Below are 17,253 nucleotides of genomic sequence, written 5' to 3' on the forward strand. Positions count from 1 at the left end.
TAAGGACACGAGACTGGGAATCAAAGGCTGGCAGAGAAAGAGAGAGAGAGAGAGAGAGATGTCCTATGGAAATGTGGTTTCCTTGGCACATTGCCTGTGTGACGTTGGACATACCTTTCGCTTGCCGCTGCCCCTTCCTGGGTCATTAACCCCGGAGTGGCATGTTTGCTGGTGCCGCGGCCTCTCTGTCAATGAACTTGCGGGCGTACAAATGACAGGGAAGAACTGGAAAAGAGAAGGGTGTGAGTCGGTCAAAAAGCAGCCTTGAGCAGCGGGACTCTGACCTCGCTTTGCAAACACAGCCGCAGGAGAGGCTATGCTGGGGCTTGGGATCAGAAGGAGTCGGCTGCTTGCCTGATCCACAATTGACAGGACCCCCGGAGGAAGCTCCCCATATGGAAGGAACCATGGAGTCTTTGGACCTCATGGAAGACCCACGGTAAGCAGCCAGCGACCTTGTTCTCTGTGGAGCCACCTTTGGGTTCCAGGCGCTCCAAGTGTCCCTTTTTTCCAGCGCCAGTCCTGCATTTACAGAAGCCGATTTGATCCTGGAAAGTCCCGCTTATCCTTAGGACACCTCTGTTTTCATCAGAGAAATGTTGGAGAGTATGGAGTTATGCGACCCCCCCAAGCTAAGGAGATAAGGAACTATACAACCTTTACAAGACACTTGCAGGCAGCCCTGTATAGGGAAGTATTTTTTAATGTTCAGTGTTTTATTATGTTTTTATATATGCTGGAAGCTGCCCAGAAAAGCTGGGGCAATCCAGTCAGATGGGTGGAGTATTATTATTATTATTATTATTAAATAGAATGTCCCTATTTTCATCGGAAAAATATTGGAGGGTATGGCTATTCCATCCATGATGATGCCTGGAGTTTTGAGGTGCATTGGTCAAGAATGGGGGCAAGGAAGGTCTCATTTGAGAGGGGTCTGTACACACAGGCTTGGCCCCAGAACCTGTTCCTTGGACGCAGACAATATCTGAAGTAACTGCTAGGTCTGTCAACCAGCAACCTAATTTGTAGCCCATTAATCATCTGTCTCTGACAAAATGTTGGTCAGCTCATCAGTTAAATATTTTCAAGGATAGTTTCCTCTGTGTCTAAAACCTTGTGATCTTTCCAAGATGCTGAAAGAAGCACGAGATAAATCATGACAAATTGAATCAGGGAAGGTTACTGCTCTCAGAATGAAAAGCAAACCAGTGTGCCCATAATTTTTGTCCCTCTGTTTAAAGCGGTCCCAACTGCAGAGGCAGAGCAGGGCTGTCCTGGCTGGTAGCCCCCAATAACCCTCCCCTCCATAAATTCATCTAATCCTTCCTTAAAGGCATCTAAGTTGGTGGCCCTCCCTGCCTCCTGTGGCAGTGAGTTCCATAGTTTAACTCTGTGCTGCATGAAGAAGAAGAAGAAGAAGAAGAAGAAGAAGAAGAAGAAGAAGAAGAAGAAGAATAGTAGTAGTAGTAGTAGTAGTAGTAGTAGTAGTAGTAGTAGTTTGGACTTGATATCCCACCTTTCACTCCCTTTAAGGAGTCTCAAAGTGGCTAACATTCTTCTTTCCCTTCCTCCCCCACAACAAACACTCTGTGAGGTGAGTGGGGCTGAGAGACTTCAGAGAAGTGTGACTGAAGGACTTCATTTTATCTGTCCTGAATCTTCCAACATTCAGCGTCCTTGGATGTCCACAAGAACTAGTACTATGAGAGAAGGAGAAAAAATAATAATTCTCTGCCCACTTTCTGTATGCCAGGCATCATTTCATAAACTTCTATCATGTCACCTGTTCCTGACATTTCTCAAAACTGAAAAGTCCCAAATGCTGCATGGGGAGTCCCTCCATTCCCCTGATGGTTTTGGTGGCCCTTTTCTGAACCTTTTCCAACCCTATAATATCCTTTTTGGGGTGAAGCAACCAGAACTGTACACAGTATTCCACCATAGATTTGTAGAACATTGTTATGTTATTGGCAGTTTTGCTTTCATTTGCTTTCCCAGTGACACCCAGCATGCAATTTTCCTTCTCCACTCATTCACGCTACTTGAATAATAAAGCAAGAGCAATGGTGTGCATGCACAGAGTGCATAAAATGGTAATATCACTTTTTCGTGTTTGCTTTTTGGACACAATCTAGTGGGTGGGAAGCTTTTAATGTTTGATGGATTACTGTATTTTAATATTTAGTTGGAAGCTGCCCAGAGTGGCTGGGGAAGCCCAGCCAGATGGGCGGGGTATAAATAATAAATTATTATTATTAATGAACCAGCCTCTGAACGTTACCTGGCAAAGGCATCCAGTGGCGTAGCGTGGGGGGTGCAGGGGGGGCCAGCTGCACCAGGCGCAACATCTGGGGGTTAGGGTTAGGGGGCGCAAATTACTTGCCTTGCCCTGGGTGCTGACAACCCACGCTACGCCACTGAAGGCATCTCAGTGCTGCTCTGGGCAGTGGCGTAGCGTGGGGGGTGCAGGGGGGGCCGGCCGCACCGGGCGCAACATCTGGGGGTTAGGGTTAGGGGGCGCAAATCCACGGGTTAGGGGGCGCAAATCCATGGGTTAGGGGGCGCAAATTACTTGCCTTGCCCCGGGTGCTGACAACCCATACTACGCCACTGGCTCTGGGGCTTGTTGGAGAGGAGCAGAGCTTTCAAAGTCCCTTATCTCACGGCAAGAGGGGGGTTCTTTCATCTCCATCACAGGTTTGCCCCTGAACTGGTCCACCTGCTAATCCACAATTTCAGCATCCCGGTTGCCTGCTTCTCCCACCCACCGACTGCCTTGCAGCTGCTGCAGCGTAAGTTGGCAAAGCTGGAGAGGTTTGAACCTATGAAGTGTCTTGTAGAATCCTGCGGAAGAGAGTCAGCTGCCTCCTTGTGGCGCCAGAGGACCGGAAATTGCAGGGTGCAGAGTAGGCAAGTGGCAGACCACCTGAGTTGCATGCAGAAGGTCCCAGGGCTGAAATATTGGAGAGCTGCTGGCAGTCTGTGTAGACAGCACTGAGTTATTTGGACCCAATGGTCTGACTTGGTATAAGGGAGCTCAGAACAATGAGGACTGGAATCTTGTTCTGTTTTTAAGGGTAGGGTTGTAGCTTAGTGAAGAAGCATCTCCCAGGCTCAATTTTTGTCATCTCCAGATAGGCTGGGAAAGGCTCCCTTGACTGACACCCGGAAAGACACTGCCAGCCAGTGCAGACAATATTGAGGTAGATGGAGCAATGGTTTGTCTCGATAAAGTGTGGTTCAGGTCTGTCAAAGAGTCAACATCTTTGCCCGCAAAGGCAGAGAGCATCCCTAGAAGCTCAGATGGGCAGAGGGGGCCCCTTTGCCACTTGGATCCTTGGGCGATTTTCTGGGGACCGCATGACAGAAGTGGGCAGAGCCAGAGACAAACAAGAGCGACAGGTGTCACTCACACGTCCATAAGGTCAGAGGCTCCTAGAGAAGCTCACACCTTTCTGATCTGGCCTGGGAGGGGGTGGAGACTGGGAAGCATGTTGACAGGCAGACAGAGAAACTTGCAGGGTTGCATTTGGCCCATGGCCCGAGGTTAACGACCTCTGTCTTAACTGGACATGATCTGAACTTAACCCACAGTCGTTTAGTCGTGTCTGCCTCTTTGTGACCCCATGGTCCAGAGCACGCCAGGCACTCCTGTCCTCCACTGCCCCCCGCAGCTTGGTCAGACTCATGCTGGTAACCTCGAAAACACTATCCGACCATCTCGTCCTCTGTCGCCCCCTTCTCCTTGTGCCCTCCATCTTTCGCAACATCAGGGTCTTTTCCAGGGAGTCTTCTCTTCTCATGAGGTGGCCAAAGTCTTGGAGCCTCAGCTTCAGGATCTGTCCTTCCAGTGAGCACTTAGGGCTGATTTCCTTCAGAATGGAGAGGTTTGATCTTCTTGCAGTCCATGGGACTCTCAAGAGTCTCCTCCAGCACCAGAATTCAAAAGCATCCATTCTTCGGTGATCAGCCTTCTTTATGGTCCAGCTCTCACTTCCACACATCACTGGCCTTGCTAGCTAGAGGTGATGGGAGTTGTAGTTCAACAACATCTGGGGACCCACAGGCTGAGAAAGGCCGATCTCCTCCAACCCACTGCAATGTAGGTCTCTTTTGCTCAACGTGATGTTTGAACCCGTGACTCGTGAGTCTCATGCTCTACCTAGAGATGTTTCTGAAGAGCTCCCACAAACATTGGCTTACTGTTCCTTGCAGAGCTGAACCTCGTGGACCTTGCCATCACTGGCATGGCGACCTTCCTCACGCTGCTGTCAGTCATCATCTTCGTTGAAGACGCCCTGTATCTCTCTAGAAAGGTCCGCTGCTTCGTCAAGATGAAAACCCTCATCTGGAGCAGCTCTGCGCCCACCGTAAGTGCCCGTCCCTTGGTTCCCTGTCTCTGGTAACCCCCCCCCTTCTAGACTACTGCAATGACAATCCCTGGGGCTGCCCTTGGTGGCAGCCAGGGAAATACATTTAGTACACAGAGCAGTAACTGCGGCCGGGTGCGATCCTGGGCTGGGGAGATCCTGGACCAAAATTAGTAGCGCCTTGGAAGATGGCAGACTCTTATATCTTATATAGGATTATATAAGATCATATTGTACCAACCACACCGTATTAGCAGAACTTGAGTGATACTTGTAAACACACCAAATACCGTTTGTGGAGTAGACGGGAACAATATTAAAGAATATAAAACTGTGCGAAAAACACAGCAGTATAAACAGTACAATGAGAATAATTGGAAGACTCGTTTTGTCAGAAGTCCTTTTTATTTAAGTGTTTATTTAAGTATTAATTAGGAAGATTAAGTTTTTTTATGCACGTAAATCTGCTTTTTCTTCTTTCTTTTTCCTGTATTTTCTTCCTTTCTTTTTTCTTAATTCTTTTTTATTTAATTTTCTTTTTTATAGTATGAGATTGTAAATTCTTTGTATATGTGTGTAATTTAAATTGAGAAAGGAAGGAAGGAAAAAGGAAGATGGCAGACTCTCCTGGGTTGGGGGGTTTTTAAGCAGGTGTTGGGTGACCACCTGTGAGGGATTCCTTCAGCTGTGATTCCTGCATAGCGGGGGGTTGGACTAGATGACCCCTGGGGGTCCCTGCCAACTTTTATGATTCGATGAGTGGGGAGCAGCTGCTGTTGCACTCAGGTCTTGCTCCCGGGCTTCCCTTTGGTGGCAGTGAGAGCAGGATTCTGCCCCCACTGGACGCCTTGGGTCTGGATCCAGTTGCTGCTGCTCCTTCTGCATTCTCAGCCTTGCCTCCTTTCTCCGCCAGGTGGTCTCGGTGTTCTGCTGTTTCGGGCTTTGGGTTCCCCGCTCCCTGAATGTGGTGGAGATGGCCATTGGCGCGTGAGTACCTCCCTGGGAGACCCTCCCATTCCACCCAAATTTTAATTTGACAAAATTTGAATTCCACCGGATGGTGACAGGCCAGAACAATAGCCCTGTTCTTAACATCCTTTGCTGAAACTTTACATCATCTCCCAGGCATTTGACAGATCGTGATGACTGGCTGGATGATACGGTTTCCACCGAAAGTGGTTTTTTGCTGTTTTGCTGTGTCTGTTCTATGGGTTTTTGGATTGAGTTCTATCGCAATGTTTTGTAAAGCCCCAATCTCCAAGCGGAGAGAGACTCTAGGGGTTCCTAGCACTTACCTGGGTCTCCGTTTCCTTGCAATGAAGGAAGACTGTGCTGCCCTTAGGATATATGGCATAATTGGCACGTATACCTCCATGATCACTGCAGATGGTGACAGCAGCCACGAAATTGAAAGACACCTGCTTCTTGGGAGAAAAGCAGTGAGAAACCTAGACAGCATCTTAAAAAGCAGAGACATCACCTTGCCAACAAAGGTCCATATACTAAAAGCTCTGGTTTTCCCAGTAGTGATGTATGGAAGCGAGAGCTGGACCATAAAGAAGGCTGACCGCCGAAGAATTGATGCTTTTGAATTCTGGTGCTGGAGGAGACTCTTGAGAGTCCCATGGACTGCAAGAAGATCAAACTTCTCCATTCTGAAGGAAATCAGCCCTGAGTGCTGACTGGAAGGACAGATCCTGAAGCTGAATACTTTGGCCACCTCATGAGAAGAGAAAACTCCCTGGAAAAGACCCTGATGTTGGGAAAGATGGAGGGCACAAGGAGAAGGGGGCGACAGAGGACGAGATGGTTGGATAGTGTTTTCGAGGTTACCAGCATGAGTTTGACCAAGCTGTGGGAGGCAGTGGAAGACAGGAGTGCCTGGTGTGCTCTGGTCCATGGGATCACGAAGAGGCGGACACGACTAAACGACTAAACAACAACAACAACAACATACGTACAATTCAGGGGCTCACAGCATCAACACCCCAACGGAGCTTGCTTCTCTGTTCGGTTTCCGTAGAAGCCCCAAAGTCCAGCACACAGCATGCAAGTCTCTGTGTCTCCTGCTTCCAGCCGGCCTCCATCTCAGTCACACACAACACTGGCTATTATTCTCCTTCCTACCTAGCAGCTAAGTGAGGCAGGTGTCTTTCAAGGTCCACCCTTTCGCTTCTATGGCACAGGGCATCTTCTTTGGTTGTGCCAGCTTGTGGCATTTAACTAGCTGCCAAAACTATTATCTTGACAAAGGAACTAGTTTGGCAAGCTTCCCCTTGTACATTCTAACCTCGTCAATACAGGATCCCAGGTTTGGAAGGGGACCCCTGGGTATCATCCAGACTGACCCCGCAAACTTTTTCCATTCCCCACCTTTTGCCTTTAGGGACGCAGGTGGTGCTGTGGGTTAAACCACAGAGCCTAGGACTTGCCAATCAGAAGGTTGGCGGTTCGAATCCCCGCGACGGGGTGAGCTCCCGTTGCTCAGTCCCTGCTCCTGCCAACCTAGCAGTTCGAAAGCTTGTCAAAGTGCAAGTAGATAAATAGGTACCACTCCAGTGGGACGGTAAATGGCGTTTCCTGCTCTGGTTCGCCAGAAGCGGCTTAGTCCTGCTGGCCACATGACCCGGAAGCTGTACGCTGGCTCCCTCGGCCAGTAAAGCGAGATGAGCACCGCAACCCGAGTCGGCCATGACTGGACCTAATGGTCAGGGGTCCCTTTACCTTTACTTTACCTTTTGCCATTAAAAAAAATTTGTTTTCTGTTCTTAAGCGACTAATAATGTAAACAGAGCAATAAATGCAATTATTAACATGGCCTTCCCTGTTCCTCTTCCAGGTACTTTGCCGTATGCTTCTACCTGCTGATGCTGATCATGGTGGAAGGTTTTGGGGGCACGGAGGCTGTGCTCAAGGCCTTGAAGGACACCCCGATGGTGATCAGCACGGGGCCCTGCTGCTGCTGCTGCCCCTGCTGCCCTCGCATCACTATGACCAAGTGAGTGGAAGGTTCTCAGGTCCCACTTATGGGGGCTTTGGGCCTGATCCTGCAGCCACAATCCCCACCCCTGCCTGCCTCCTTCTTTGCAACGTCTGTGTGCTCTTGGGCTCTGGCGCCACCTGCTGTTGGTCCTCCTGCCAGAACATACAATTACAATATAAAAAGCACAACATATGCTCTACCCACTGAGACGCACAGCCCTCTCCCCAGTGTTGTTTCGGGGTGGGTGGTTTTGGGAGAGGGAGGAATCCCCCTTGCCTCTTCTTCCAACACAGCGAAAGGTTGCTTGAACTTTGACCAGGACGTGGGCCTTTCCTGGGCACAAACACCCGTCTCCTCCTCCTCCCTCCTCTCTCTTAACCGCAGGCGAAAACTGAAGCTGATCATGTTGGGGAGTTTCCAGTATGCCTTCCTCAAGGGAGCCTGCATCTTCTTGGGGCTCGTTCTGACCACGGAGGGCCTGTACGACACCTCTGAGGTAAGTCCCAGCACCTGCAGCCGCCTTGCCCTCCAAGATTTAGATGAAGTCGGACAGGGACCTCGTGAGGTCCTCCAGCCCACCCCAGGTGCAGTGAAGGAATTGTTGCTTGATACCGAGAACTCCCAGAAGTGCAAGCTGGATTCAGAAGAGGCAGAGGAACCAAAGACCAAATTGCAAACATGCGCTGGATTATGGAGAAAGCTAGAGAGTTCCAGAAAGACATTTACTTCTGCTTCATTGACTATGCAAAAGCCTTTGACTGTGTCGACCATGGCAAACTATGGCAAGTTCTTAAAGAAATGGGAGTGCCTGATCACCTCATCTGTCTCCTGAGAAATCTCTATGTGGGACAAGAAGCTACAGTTAGAACTGGATATGGAACAACTGACTGGTTCAAAATTGGGAAAGGAGTACGACAAGGCTGCATTTTGTTTCCCTGCTTATTTAACTTATATGCAGAATTCATCATGCGAAAGGCTGGGCTGGATGAATCCCTAGCCGGAATTAAGATTGCCGGAAGAAATATCAACAACCTCAGATATGCAGATGACACAACCTTGATGGCAGAAAGTGAGGAGGAATTAAAGAACCTTTTATTGAGGGTGAAAGAGGAGAGTGCAAAATATGGTCTGAAGCTCAACATCAAAAAAACGAAGATCATGGCTACTGGTCCCATCACCTCCTGGCAAATAGAAGGGGAAGAAATGGAGGCAGTGAGAGATTTTACTTTCTTGGGCTCCATGATCACTGCAGATGGTGACAGCAGCCACGAAATTAAAAGACGCCTGCTTCTTGGGAGAAGGGCAATGACAGGCCTAGACAGCATCTTGAGAAGTAGAGACATCACCTTGCCAACAAAGGTCCGTATAGTTAAAGCTATGGTTTTCCCAGTAGTGATGTATGGAAGTGAGAGCTGGACCATAAAGAAGGCTGATCGCCGAAGAATTGATGCTTTTGAATTATGGTGCTGGAGGAGACTCTTGAGAGTCCCATGGACTGCAAGAAGATCAAACCTCTCCATTCTGAAGGAAATCAGCCCTGAGTGCTCACTGGAAGGACAGATTGTGAAGCTGAGGCTCCAGTACTTTGGCCACCTCATGAGAAGAGAAGACTCCTTGGAGAAGACCCTGATGTTGGGAAAGATGGAGGGCACAAGGAGAAGGGGGCGACAGAGGACGAGATGGTTGGATAGAGTATTCGAGGTTACCAGCATGAGTCTGACCAAGCTGCGGGGGGCAGTGGAGGACAGGAGTGCCTGGCGTTCTCTGGTCCATGGGGTCACGAAGAGTCGGACACGACTAAACGACTAAACAACAACAACAACACCCGCCCCTTCTCCCTCGTGCGCCTATGAAACTTCTCCTAAGACACAGCCAGGCACACACTCACACCCAGCAGAGGATCTCCCCCTGTTCACCCAGCAGTGGTCCCGCCTGGATCAGGCCACAAATTTCCGCTGACTGCACCATGCTGCTTCCCAGCTGGCCGGCTAGATGACTCTGGGGAGCCCAAGTGGAAGGCATGAAGGCAAAACAGCCCCTCACACTATTGCTCCTCAGCAGATGTCACATGGGGAAGCCCAGCGGGGTAGAAGTAATAATAATAATAATATTCTCCCTGCACATGGAGGCTCCACTCAGCCACGATGGTTAAATGACCATCTGTCATGGATGCGCAAGATTCCTGCATAGCAGGGAGGGTTGACTATCAATGACCCTCGGGTCCTTTACAACTCTATGATTCTACAGCCATTTCTTTGGATCTATTATCCTCCTTTTATTTATTTATTTTATATCATTTTTTCATTTGATTAAAAAATATATAAACATGCAACAACAACAACAAAACAATTCAAGATCCAAATTTTGAGATTACTCTGAATCTCCTGACTTCCATCCCCCCTCCCTTCCATGGCTCCTAGTGATAATATTTACAACTGCATATCAACACTATCCAGATTTTATCCTTCCAAATTATCCATACATTCCGTTAATTTTCAAGTGTGGTTCAAATCCTGCTCATGTTTTAACCTGCTTACAATGGTCTTTTAAATAAATTGTAAACTTTTCCCATTGTTTTTAAAAAGTTCTTGTCCTCTTGATTTCTGAGCTTCCCGGTTAATTTTGCCGTTTCAGCGTAGTCCATCAATTTGGTTTGCCATTCTTCTCTGGCCGGGGTTATTTCTTCCTTCCATCTCTGGGCTAGAAGCATCCGTGTGGCTGTTGTCGCATACATAAACGTGTTATCCTCCTTTTAAAGCCATCTAAGCCACTGTAGAGGGACGCGGGTGGCGCTGTGGGTAAAACCTCAGTGCCTAGGGCTTGCCGATCGCATGGTCAGCGGTTAGAATCTCCGCGGCGGGGTGAGCTCCCGTCTTTCGGTCCCAGCTCCTGCCCACCTAGCAGTTCGAAAGCACCCTGAAGTGCAAGTAGATAAATAGGTACCGCTTTATAGTGGGAAGGTAGACAGCGTTTCCGTGTGCGGCACTGGTGCTGGCTCGCCAGAGCAGCTTCGTCACGCTGGCCACGTGACCCGGAAGTGTCTCCGGACAGCGCTGGCCCCCAGCCTCTTAAGTGAGATGGGCGCACAACCCTAGAGTCGGACACGACTGGCCCGTATGGGCAGCGGTACCTTTACCTTTAAGCCACTGTAGGGACACGGGTGGTGCTGTGGGTTAAACCACAGAGCCTAGGGCTTGCCGATCAGAAGGTTGGCGGTTCGAATCCCCTCGACAGGGTGAGCTCCCGTTGCTCGGTCCCTGCTCCTGTCCACCTAGCAGTTCAAAAGCACGTCAAAGTGCAAGTAGATAAATAGGTACCGCTCCGGAGGGAAGGTAAACGGCGTTTCCGTGCGCTGCTCTGGTTCGCCAAAAGCGGCTTAGTCCTGCTGGCCACATGACCCGGAAGCTGTACGCCGGCTCCCTCGGCCAGTAAAGCGAGATGAGCGCCGCAACCCCAGAGTTGGCCGTGACTGGACCTAACAGTCAGGGGTCCTTTTACCTTTACCTTTAAGCCACTGTAGCAGCAGATTCCACAATGCCTGCATTTCACACTCCCTTTGGAACTTTTCAGTTTTGAGAAATGCGAGGAATAGGTGTTTATGAAATGATGCTTGACCTGCAGAAAGTGGGGAGAGAAGAGTCGTCGTCCCCCCCCATAATACTGGAAATCTTGGACATGCAAGGAAGGCTGGGAGATTCAGGACAGGTTAAAGGAAGGACTTTTTCAAGCAGCATGTAGTTAAACTATGGAACTCCCTACTGTAGCGTTAAAAAAGCAAGGAAGGATTGGACTCTGATTAATAAAATACACACGAGGCTTGACCGGCAAGACTCGGGGAGGAGTGCCAATATTAATAATCCTGTCCACCCCTCGACCCAGGTCGTTTTATTCACAAAAGAACTTTTTAAACAGTGTTCGTAAGAACCAATCAGATTTCCTCTGAGCATTTCAAAACCCCCACGTGGGACAATGGCAGATCAGAAGAAATTCTTTTAACTACAAAGAAACTATTTCCTCCTTGAGCATGCATATGTAGTTCAGAGTAAATAACATAGGAAACAAGGAGGAAGGAGGAATGCTTTTAGCAAAACCCCAGAGGACAGGAGAGACAGGATGGCAGTATATACCATCTCCTTGTGAACTCTCTTCCTGGCCCTTAAGATCTATCTAAAGATTAAACTCCATCAAAGCTACCTTCTATCTTTATGTCTCAGGATGCCTGATGAAGCAACTGGCCTGTGTTTAGAACGCTGATACAGTGGTACCTCGGGTTACATACGCTTCAGGTTACATACGCTTCAGGTTACATACGCTTCAGGTTACAGACTCCGCTAACCCAGAAATGGTGCTTCAGGTTAATAACTTTGCTTCAGGATGAGAACAGAAATCGTGCTCTGGCGGCGCGGCAGCAGCAGGAGGCCCCATTAGCTAAAGTGGTGCTTCAAGTTAAGAACAGTTTCAGGTTATGTACGGACCTCCGGAATGAATTAAATATTTAACCCAAGGTTAAGTACGGACCTCCGGAATGAATTAAGTACTTAACCCAAGGTACATGCCTGTCAGGCAGAGAGAAAGAAAATGGGCAGTAGAGAAAATGGACAGAGATGCAGAGGCTTGTGGGATTTGATCAGAAATGATTGTCAATGACTCAAACCCAGTCAACTCCGTGCTTTCATCGCTGACACAGTGCCTTGCTCCATATTTCATAATTCCTCCTAGTAATCCCACCTGATCGCTACACCTGCCACAGGAGACAGTGGTGGCCACCAACTTGGATGGCTTCAGAAGAGGGAAAGATCAATTCATGGAGGATAAAGCGATCAGTGGCTACCGACCAGGACAGCTCTGCTGTGTCTCCATAGCTGGAGGCAGCAATGCTTCTGAATGCCACTTCCTGAAAACCACAGGAGGGGAGAGTGTTCTGGGAGATGATCTATAATGAAATGAAAAAGGTATTTAAGTATACCTTCCTTAAGAAACCAGAGGCCTTTCTCCTGGGCATGGTCGGCCAATTGGTGTTAAAGAAGGACAGAACTTTTTTTATGTATACAACAACAGCAGCAAGAATACTCATCGCGAAGTATTGGAAGACACAAGATTTGCCCACCCGGGAAGAATGGCAGATGAAAGTGATGGACTATATGGAACTGGCGGAAATGACTGGCAGAATCCGTGACCAAGGTGAAGAGTTGGTGGAAGAAGATTGGAAAAAATTCAAAGTTTATCTACAGAAACATTGCAAAATTAAGGAATGTTAGAAGGTTGTTGGAATGAAGTAATATGGTTTTAGCAGAAATGATATAAAGGATTAGGTTAAAATTGATTTATTAATTGGTGAAAGACGAGGATTACAGTATATTAAGATAAATTATTAGGTTAAAAACAAAGCTGGAAAGGATTTGCTGAAACATCTAGCTGAACTAGAATACAAAAAAGGGAGGTGTGAGGAGGTCAAGGAAATAAGTAAAGGAAAGAAAGCTATGTAAAGGTCTGATCGGGGTTTTTTTTAATTGTTTGTTTGTATTTTTTATGTCTTTGTTATTTTTCTTTTTTATTGTTTCTTTTTGTAATTTTCAAAATTTGAATAAATATTATTTTTTTAAAAAAGGAGGGGAGAGTGTTGCCCTGGGTTCGAATCCTGCTTGAGAATTTCCAACAAACACCTGGTTGGCCACTTTGAGAACTGGGTGCTGGAGGAGATGGGCCCCTGGCCTGATGCAGTCGGCTCCTCTTACGTTCTCGCCTTCTTGCCTTCTAGATATCAGCCACAAGCGTGGCTCTGTGGATCAACACCTCCCTGGGAGTGTCGACCTTATTTGCTCTGTGGGCAAACGCGGTCCTCTTTCGGCAAGCCAGAGCCCACTTGTCGGAGCAGAACATGGGCTGCAAGTTCGCCTGCTTCCAGGTAACCTCGTCTCTCTCTCTCTCCTCTCAGGTTCGCGGTCCTTGCATTAATTTACAAAGTCATGATCAACTTAGGTCCAGTATATATGTCAGTATATATGAACTCTTTTATCCCAGCTCAGTCACTCAGATCAACTGCAGTATCTGGTCGAGTTGTTGAGGCTTCTTTGATAACAAGGAGAAACCCAGCCTTTAGTGTCACCAGGCCAGTCCTGTGGAACTCACTGCCACTAGAAATTCAGCAGGCGCCTCCGGTTTCACCTTTTAAATGCCTGCTACAAACTTTTTTTTATTTCGCCAAGCTTATGTAGGCAATGAAGAAGACATATCTCCACAATAGTTACCCGATTTCTGTTTTTAACTTTTGTTGTCTGGCTTTGTGTACCGTTTATACTTTTAATATACTTTTAAGTTCTATGATAGTGCAATTAACCATTATTTTTAATGTGCTTTTAGCCTTCTGCATTGTGTCTGCGTCGTTTTAATTTGTGTAAGCCACCTTGAGTAAAAAAAACACCAGGGTATTAATAAATATAACACCAATATCGATTGTTGTTGTTATTAAAATTTGTATACCGCTCTTTGTCTGAAGATCTCAGTGCGGTTCACAGAATAAAACCACTCTGATTTATTTTATTTTTTTAAAAAATATGAATAGTGATATATATTTATTTATTTAAAAATACATTATAAGCAAACAAGCCGACTTTCCAAATGAGATGCCCAACTCAGCCTGGGTGCTGACGCCCCAGAGGCTTCTCCAGCCCCTTCATGCTTCCGGTCCTCATTGTCAGCGCTGCTTCAGAACACTTCCTTCTGTAATTAATCCAGAATGCGGCAGCTAGACTGGTGACTGGGAGTGGCCGCCGGGACCACATAACACCAGTCCTGAGAGATCTGCATTGGCTCCCAGTACATTTCCGAGCACAATTCCAAGTGTTGGTGTTGACCTTTAAAGCCCTAAATGGCCTCGGCCCAGTAGACCTGAAGGAGCGTCTCCACCCCCATCATTCTGCTCGGACACTGAGGTCCAGCGCTGAGGGCCTTCTGGTTCCCTCATTGCTAGAAGCAAAGCTACAGGGAACCAGGCAGAGGGCCTTCTCGGTAGTGGCACCCTCCCTGTGGAACGCCCTCCCACCAGATGTCAAGGAAATAAACAACGACCTGACATTCAGAAGACATCTGAAGGCAGCCCTGTTCAGGGAAGTTTTTAATATGTAATGCTGTACTGTTTTTAACACTTGATTGGCAGCCACCCAGAGTGGCTTATTATTCTGTGCTTGTGCTTTCAGGTCCTCCTCATTCTGACGGCGCTGCAGCCCTCCATCTTCAGCACCCTGGGCAATGGCGGCCAGATTGCCTGCTCCCCACCATTCTCCTCCAGAGTGCGGTCCCAGAGTGAGTGGAAACCCGATGGTTTTCTTGGGGGGGGGGTGTCAAAAAGAAAGGAAGCATCCTGAGGCTGTGTTGTGGGGTGGTAGCAATGGCCCTTGAGGAAGAAAATTGGGAAGCGGTTAAGGATAGCTCTCTGCAAGTATCTAGAGGGCTGCCCCACGGAAGAGGGAGCGAGCGAGCTTGGATTCACCTGCTCCGGAGGGTAGGACTCGAACCCATGGCCTCAAGTCACGAGAAAGGAAATTCCGACTAAGCATCAGGAAGAACTTTATTATGCTTAGAGCCATTCCGCAGAGGAAAGGAATCCCTCAGAAGGCAGTGGATTCTCTTTCATTGGAGGTCTTTTAAGCAGAGGTCAGATGGCAAGAGGTCATTTGAGATTCCTATATTGAAGGGGGTTGGACTGGATGACCAGGGAGTCCCTTCCAACTCTACAATTCTAGTGGTGCATGCTCTGGTTATCTCCCGCTTGGACTACTGCAATGTGCTCTATGTGGGGCTACCTTTGAAGGTGACCCGGAAACTACAATTAACCCAGAATGCAGCAGCTAGACTGGGGACTGGGAGCGGCCGCCGAGACCACATAACACCGGTCCTGAAAGACCTACATTGGCTCCCAGTATGTTTCTGAGCACAATTCAAAGTGTTGGTGCTGACCTTGAAAGCCCTAAACGGCCTCGGTCCAGTATATCTGAAGGAGCGTCTCCACCTCCATGGTTCTGCCCGGACTCTGAGGTCCAGCTCCGAGGGCCTTTTGGCAGTTCCCTCGCTGCGAGAAGCCAAGTTACAGGGAACCAGGCAGAGGGCCTTCTCGGTAGTGGCACCCGCCCTGTGGAATGCCCTCCCACCAGATGTCAAAGAGAAAAATAACTACTGTACCAAACTTTTAGAAGACATCTAAAGGCAGCCCTGTTTAGGGAGGCTTTTAATGTTTAATAGGTTATTGTATTTTAGTGTTTTGTTGGAAGCCGCCCAGCGTGGCTGGGAGGACCCAGCCAGATGGGCAGGGTATAAATAATAAATTATTATTATTATTATTATTATTATTATTAGGGCCTTGCTGCTGCTGGACAAAGAAACCGAGCCTTTAGTATTAGCAGCACGGTCCTGCGGAACTCTCTGCCACTAGACTAGAGAGTCAGCAGTTGCCTTCTCTTTTAATGCCAGGCATCTTCCCGGGCATCCTGCAGCCAGGATGACTGGGGATGTAGTCGAAAACCTCTGGAAGGCACCAGGTGGGCAAAGGCTGCATTTGTGGGAAGCGGAGAAGCCAGTGACCTTCCCCCGGGGAAAAGGGCCGCACTCATTCTCCTCCATCTTTGCTTGCAGTGATGCACGCGCAGCTCCTGGTCCTGGAAACCTTCGTCATGGCTGTGCTGACCAGGATGTACTACAGAAAGCCGGACGAGAAGCCAGGCTGTTGCCCGGCCGGAGGTTTGCCAGAGAGCAAAGCAGAAATCGGTCTCTCGGCTGCCTAGGAACAGGAGTGCCCAGCTGGGCTATCGGAGGCCCCCAACCCTCTTGCCAACATTTGCTCCGGGATTTCAAGAACATGTGGCCTTCCTTGCAGGGGGAAGGGACAAGGGACTGATTCTGCCTTGGGCACATGGACATATGACCCTTTGTTCAAGAATGACTTCAGGACAACTATAATTTGTGCAGCTATTGTCAAAAATGCCTGGGGCACATGGAATAAATCTATTTTATGCTGTATTGGTTATTAATCCCTAGCCCGCTCCTACTATGAAAAGCAATCCCAGAGTATCTTCTTCTTCTTTGGCAATCCTGAGTAAGATTTTCCATGAACATGGCTCTAAAAGTGAATCCGTAAGTGACTGTGGAGGCCAATTCTGGATCTACGGTGGGTTTCTGAGCGGGAGTTGATCATGGTGAGGGTTTGCCAAGTGTGCCTTCCTCTTAGCTTGTTTCTCCCTTTTGTCCTGAGTTCGAGTGTCTTCGAAGTCTATGGCACCTTTGAAGTCCAGTTGGAGCGCTTAGAGGCCAGTGTTTCCCACTTATCAGTGCTTATGTTACATTTTTAAAGATTTGCCTTGAGAGCATCTTTAAACCTCTTTTGTTGTCCACCAGTATTTCACTTTCCATTCTTGTGTTGGAAAGAGAGTAGTCGCTTTGGAAGACATCCGCACAACATGGCCAGTCCAACGAAGTTGATGTTGAAGAATCACTGCTTCAACACTGGCGATCTTTGCTTCTTGCAGTACACTGGCATTAGTTCGCCTGTCTTCCCGAGTGATGTATAAAATTTTTCAGAGACACCTGTGTGATTAGAACCCCCTTTTGCATTCTCTGCACTGCTGGTTTTTTGGGGGGGACAGGTGATCCTGTCAGTGTGTCTTTTGGAGTCACAGAATCACAGAGTTGGATGGGACCCTGGGGTCATCTAGTCCAACCCCCTACAATGCAGGAATCTCCCATTTGAGCGTTTTGTGGTCCTCCTCGCCCTTGTGACCCAACGCTATGGGGACCTGTGGCAGTGGAAATCTGGCATGGCTTGTGAGATGAGAGCTTGGCACCACAATATGGAAGCAGGGAGATGAAAGCTGGTTTTTGAAACATTAAGGACAACCCAAAAGTATTTGG

At 48.2% G+C, this 17,253-nt stretch overlaps 1 protein-coding gene across 1 annotated transcript; it reads left to right on the forward strand.

Moving 5' to 3' along the window:
* The first annotated feature begins 204 nt into the window (after positions 1-204).
* Positions 205-16,365, forward strand: SLC51A (solute carrier family 51 member A). Its single transcript, XM_079978224.1, has 9 exons — positions 205-439; positions 2,698-2,792; positions 4,216-4,370; positions 5,284-5,357; positions 7,210-7,368; positions 7,738-7,849; positions 13,112-13,258; positions 14,550-14,655; positions 15,982-16,365. Exons 1-9 carry the CDS (start codon positions 396-398, stop codon positions 16,128-16,130), a joined length of 1,041 nt encoding a protein of 346 aa, XP_079834350.1. The 5' UTR covers positions 205-395; the 3' UTR covers positions 16,131-16,365.
* Positions 16,366-17,253: the final 888 nt, after the last annotated feature.

Source organism: Podarcis cretensis, assembly GCF_951804945.1.
Source record: "Podarcis cretensis genome assembly, chromosome: 5".
Lineage (NCBI taxonomy): Eukaryota > Metazoa > Chordata > Lepidosauria > Squamata > Lacertidae > Podarcis > Podarcis cretensis.

Bases quoted from the DNA above. Each gene is read 5' to 3' on its own strand.
- SLC51A (XM_079978224.1), top strand. From the start codon at position 396: ATGGAAGGAACCATGGAGTCTTTGGACCTCATGGAAGACCCACG. The intron at 4,371-5,283 runs GTAAGTGCCCGT...TTTCTCCGCCAG, and splicing joins GGAGCAGCTCTGCGCCCACC to GTGGTCTCGGTGTTCTGCTG. The intron at 13,259-14,549 runs GTAACCTCGTCT...TTGTGCTTTCAG, and splicing joins GCAAGTTCGCCTGCTTCCAG to GTCCTCCTCATTCTGACGGC.